This window comes from Camelina sativa, chromosome 7 (assembly GCF_000633955.1).
Source record: "Camelina sativa cultivar DH55 chromosome 7, Cs, whole genome shotgun sequence".
Classification (NCBI taxonomy): Eukaryota; Viridiplantae; Streptophyta; class Magnoliopsida; order Brassicales; family Brassicaceae; genus Camelina; species Camelina sativa.
Window position 1 is genome coordinate 15,646,749 of NC_025691.1, and position 5,493 is coordinate 15,652,241.

The window sequence follows — 5,493 nt, forward strand, 5'->3', positions numbered from 1 at the left end:
TTGATGTTCTACCCACCTAGAAGCTTTTCTACCATTTTTCTCATCATTCTTTCTTTTTTCAAACCCAAAAACTCAACTTTGATCTCTTAAACCCCTTTTTGTAACTTCTGGTCTTATTCTTTTTGTATATCTCTAAGGCTGTTCTTTGCTTTAAACACTAGCTCCTTTTCTTTCTTATTCTTTCTTTGCTATACTCCCAATCTTATTTGATTTTTCTTTACTCTTTTCTTTTTGATTCTAGGAGATTATAACAATACTTTCTATCCCTTTTCCTTGAGACTTAGAGCTTATAACCAAACTTAACCTTAGAGACTTTTCTTTCCTTTTCTCTTGACCAAGTAAACCTTTATTTCCCTTCTTATTCTCTCTTGTTCCCAAACTTGAACCCAAATCAACATTCTAACCACCTATTTCTTTCAAAACCAGTCCTATTAGCTAGCTATAAAGATTCCAAATCTAGCTAAAACAAGAGATATGAACACATTGGCAAGGGGGAAGTTTGTTAGCTACAAGACCAAGATCACACATGTTCGTCATCCAGTAGTTCGCTATGCAATCAAGACTATTGGGCACACTCTCTTTAGTAGAGGAAAGGTTGGAGCAGCAACCAAGTTGGAGTTATGCTTCATCTTCCAAGGGTCAAAAGACATCCTTGAGGAGAGCATTAATGAAAATAATGAGGGCGAAGAAGTTAATGATGATCTGGAAGACGATGTAAACTATGGTTGCATTTTTGCTCACTACTTGGCTTCATACACAAAGAACATCATCAAAGGGAAGACCAAAGCCACTTACATAGGTGGTGTGCTAACTCCTCTCTTCAACAAAGCGGGAGTCGATCTCTCCAAGTTTGAGCCATGCAACCGGCGATCCTATCTTGACTACCATCACTTGGTGAGCTCCAAATTTCTGAGACTTACCACAAACCCCGCTAGCTTTGTCCACAATTTCATTGATCAAGAAGGGGTTGCAAAGGAGTGTATGCTACCTTCGGATAGGCTGACCGCTCTGAACTACCATTATGATGTTCTATTTGTGCCGCTTGATGAAGAGATTTCCCCACCGCAAGAAGAGCCAGCAGAGATTGGAGAAGACTCGCCACCTCCTCCAACTTTCCAGCATGATCCTTACCGCCTCAGTAGATATAAGTTGCCTCAGTTCGACTTTGTGCCAAAGACCAAGACAGAGAATATCCTTTCGAAGTTCATTAAGGTCCAGCAGAAGATCAACAAATGGCAAGCCTATGCTATGGGAAAGCTCTTTAGGAAGTTGAAGAAGCTGCAACCTGCGGGATATGTCTCATCCGATGATGATATGGAGCAGCCACAGGACAGTTCAGATGACGCAAATGATGTTGAGCAGGCAGAGTCTGGAGATGATGATGATGTCATGGAGGAGGATGCTCAAGAGCCAGCACGCCAGTCCTTGATGATGATGATGTTATACAAGAAATTTTCAGAATTTAACAAACCTTGGTGAATTCGAAATTACTTTGAAATAGAGATGTTACCTTGTTTGCTTAAGAAATAGAGTGATAAAGAAGGATTCTAGGGCCAAATTCGAGTGAAAAAGAGCTTTGAATCAATAAGTTTGAGCAAGATCTGAGAGAGTTGTGTGTGTTTGAAATCGCAAAAGAGAGAACAAAGAGGAGGAAGAATCGAGTGTTTGCTCGATTGTCCCTTTTGTTTTGCCACAAATCGAAATTGACCGGCTAAGGGTGGTTTCAAAGCTAGACCAAGGAGGATTTTGCGGTTCAATCTAAGTAGATCAAAGTCAGAATTTTGACTTACCTTGACTTACCTGGGCAGGGAGACTTTGATCGACAAACCGATCGATCATTTCCCGAGTCTGGGCAGCATCTGGTGCCGTCTGGTTGAAATGATCGACCACACGATCGACCATTTGGTCGATCGTTCTTCCGCGCTGACCGACCATTTGGTCGATTGGTCCCTCGATCGTATGGTCCAATCCTCACCATTTGGAGTCTCATTGAGCTGATCTTAACACTCCGACTTCCTGAAACTTTTAGCAACCAAAGAGCACACAAAACACACCAAATATACTAATTTAAACTAAGGATAAAGAAAATATTTACAAGGATACCATGGGAATGCCTCTCAAGTGCGCTTGTTTTACGTCACTGAGCTTGACGTTACCGTGCCTTTTAGGCTTCTTGGGGTTCCGAGAGAGAAACCGTGGTTCCTTCCTCGATGAAATCATTGGCAAAATAGGGCTTCAACCTCTGTCCATTCACAACAAACTCTTTCCCAGACTTGTTCAATAACACAAAGGCTCCATAGGGACGAACTTCTTTGATCTTGAATGGTCCTGACCAACGAGACTTGAGCTTTCCTGGGAATAGCCTCAAACGAGAATTGAACAGCAAGACCAGGTCTCCTTCTTTGAAAACCCTTGGAAGAATTCTCTTGTCATGGAATGCCTTGGTCCTTTCTTTGTAGATTTTTGAACTCTCATAAGCATCAAGGCGTATTTCCTCTAACTCATTCAATTGTACCAAGCGTTTCTCATGAGCATTCTTGATATCAAAGTTAAGAAGCTTGACTGCCCACATTGCCTTATACTCTAATTCAACTGGCAAATGACAAGACTTTCCATAGAGAAGGTTGAATGGAGTGGTTCCATTGGTGTCTTGTAGGCAGTTCTATATGCCCATAGAGCATCATCTAGCTTCTTTGCCCAATCCTTCCTTGTGATACCAACTGCTTTCTCTAGAATTGACTTGATCTCTTTGTTTGAAATCTCAACCTGAACACTAGTTTGGGGATGGTAAGGTGTAGCAACTTTATGCTTCACTCCATGCTTCTTGAGAAGACTCTGAAAGACCTTGTTGATAAAGCTCTTGGAATACCAAACCTTGGAAAAATGATTGTCTTGAAAAACTTCAACACTATCTTTGCATCATTGGTGGGACTAGCTATGGCTTCCACCCATTTAGAGACATAATCAACAGCCACAAGTATGTATTGTTACCATATGAAGAAGGAAATGGTCCCATGAAGTCTATACCCCTTCAACCTTTAAAATAGGAGTTTGTGGCATTTCCTTTCTCCTGCTCATGTTGCCTTTTCTTTCACATGAATCACACTTGGAGATGATCTCTTGAGTGTCCTTGAACATTGTAGGCCACCACAAACCAGCTTAAAGAATCTTTGTGACTGTCTTCAATGTAGCAAAATGACCTCCATAGGCTGCTCCATGACAAAGTTCTACCAACCCTTCTATCTCTTCTTTGCCAACACATCTTCTATAAATCTTGTCCTTACAAAGAGTGTAGAGGAATGGTGCATCCCAATAGTATTTGTTGATGTCCTTGAAGAATTTTTTTCTATCATAACCAACCAAATTTGGTGGCTCTAAACCACAAGCAAGATAGTTAACATAATCAGCATACCAAGGACCATTTTCTTCCAACCTCATCACCTCTCCAAGCTTTTTCCAAGTCTCATGGCTCTTGTCAAGGAGTTGAATTGCCATTATTTGTTATTCAGGAAGTGCATCATTGATTGGAATATCATTGTCAATCCTTAATCTTGATAGATGATCAGCTACTCCATTCTCAATGCCCTTCTTGTCTTTAATCTCCAAATCAAACTGTTGAAGTAGCAATATCCATCTCAACAGCCTTGGTTTAGCAGCCTTCTGTGCTAAAAGATATTTCAATGCTGCATGATCAGTGTGAACAACCACTTTTGAACCCACCAAGTACTGCCTAAACTTTTCGAATGCAAAGACAATAGCTAGGAGCTCTTTTTCTGTTGTAGCGTACTTGACTTGGGCTTCATCCAAGGTTCTACTTGCATAGTATATAACATGAAGCTTCTTATCTTTTCTTTGACCAAGCACTGCTCCAACTGCATAGTCACTAACCAGCTCTTCCTTTATCTTCTTGAAAGCTTGAAGACACTCCTCATTAAACTCAAATTCAACTTCCTTACACAACAATCTTGTAAGAGGTCTAGCAATCTTTGAGAAGTTTTTAATGAACCTTCTATAGAATCCAGCATGGCCCAAAAAGCTTCTTATTCCCTTTACCGAATTTGGAGGTGCTAGATTGGTCATCACATCAATCTTAGCTCTATCAACTTCAATGCCTTTCTCAGAAATCTTATGACCCAAAACAATTCCTTCCTTCACCATGAAGTGACACTTCTCCAATTCAAGACCATTTGTTTCCTCACACCTCTTTAAGACCCTGCACAAATTAGAAAGACAACCAGAAAAAGAATGTCCATAGACAGAGAAGTCATCCANTAGGAATCAACTCATCTTTATTATTCTTAACAACTGTAACTCCTCCTTTCTTTGGCACCACATGTACAGGTGAAACCCATGTACTATCTGATATGGGATATATGATACTAGCATCAAGGAGTTTTAGAATCTCTTTCCTAACCACATCTCTTAAGTTAGGGTTTAACCTTCTTTGTGGTTCAATGGAAGTCATAGATTCATCATCTAAATGAATTCTATGCATGCAAAGAGTTTCTGATAATCCTTTAATATCATCAAGTGAATAACCAATAGCTCTCCTATACTTTTTTTAATTCACCTAGAAGAGTAACGGTTTCTTGTTCACTAAGTTCCTCATTGATAATGACAGGGTAAGTAGAGTTTTTACCTAGAAAAGCATACCTTAGCCCCTTAGGGAGTGCTTTGATNGAAAGCAATAATGAGTATGACTAGCAAGCCTCTCTAACATTTGATCAATAAATAGTAAAGGAAAGTGATCTTTTCTAGATGCAGCATTGAGTCGCCTATAATCTATACACATGCGATGACCAGTTATAGTTCTAATAGGAATCAACTCATCTTTATTATTCTTAACAACTGTAACTCCTCCTTTCTTTGGCACCACATGTACAGGTGAAACCCATGTACTATCTGATATGGGATATATGATACTAGCATCAAGGAGTTTTAGAATCTCTTTCCTAACCACATCTCTTAAGTTAGGGTTTAACCTTCTTTGTGGTTCAATGGAAGTCATAGATTCATCATCTAAATGAATTCTATGCATGCAAAGAGTTTCTGATAATCCTTTAATATCATCAAGTGAATAACCAATAGCTCTCCTATACTTTTTTTAATTCACCTAGAAGAGTAACGGTTTCTTGTTCACTAAGTTCCTCATTGATAATGACAGGGTAAGTAGAGTTTTTACCTAGAAAAGCATACCTTAGCCCCTTAGGGAGTGCTTTGATTTCAATCTTGGGTGCCTTAAGCTCACTCCAATCTTCATTTGAATCTACTTCAACTGAACACACCACTTGCTCTTTTAACTCTAGGAAGCTTCCCCCATCATTAGAAGGCTTGTGAGAGTCAAGGATCTTTTCATACCCTTCACTATCTTCCTTTAGCAAACCAAACACTCCTTGTTTAACTGTCAAAGTGCTTTGGAGCTCATCTTCTATAGCCAATTCCTCCAAAAGCTCATCAGCTAAAGCTTCCATCTTCTCAATGTAGAAAACTTGA

General features: G+C 39.6%; 1 protein-coding gene across 1 annotated transcript; it reads right to left on the reverse strand.

Annotated features, from left to right (window-relative positions):
- Positions 2,165–2,572, reverse strand: LOC104704662. Its single transcript, XM_010420709.1, has one exon. The coding sequence runs from the start codon at positions 2,570–2,572 to the stop codon at positions 2,165–2,167; it is 408 nt and encodes a 135-aa protein (XP_010419011.1).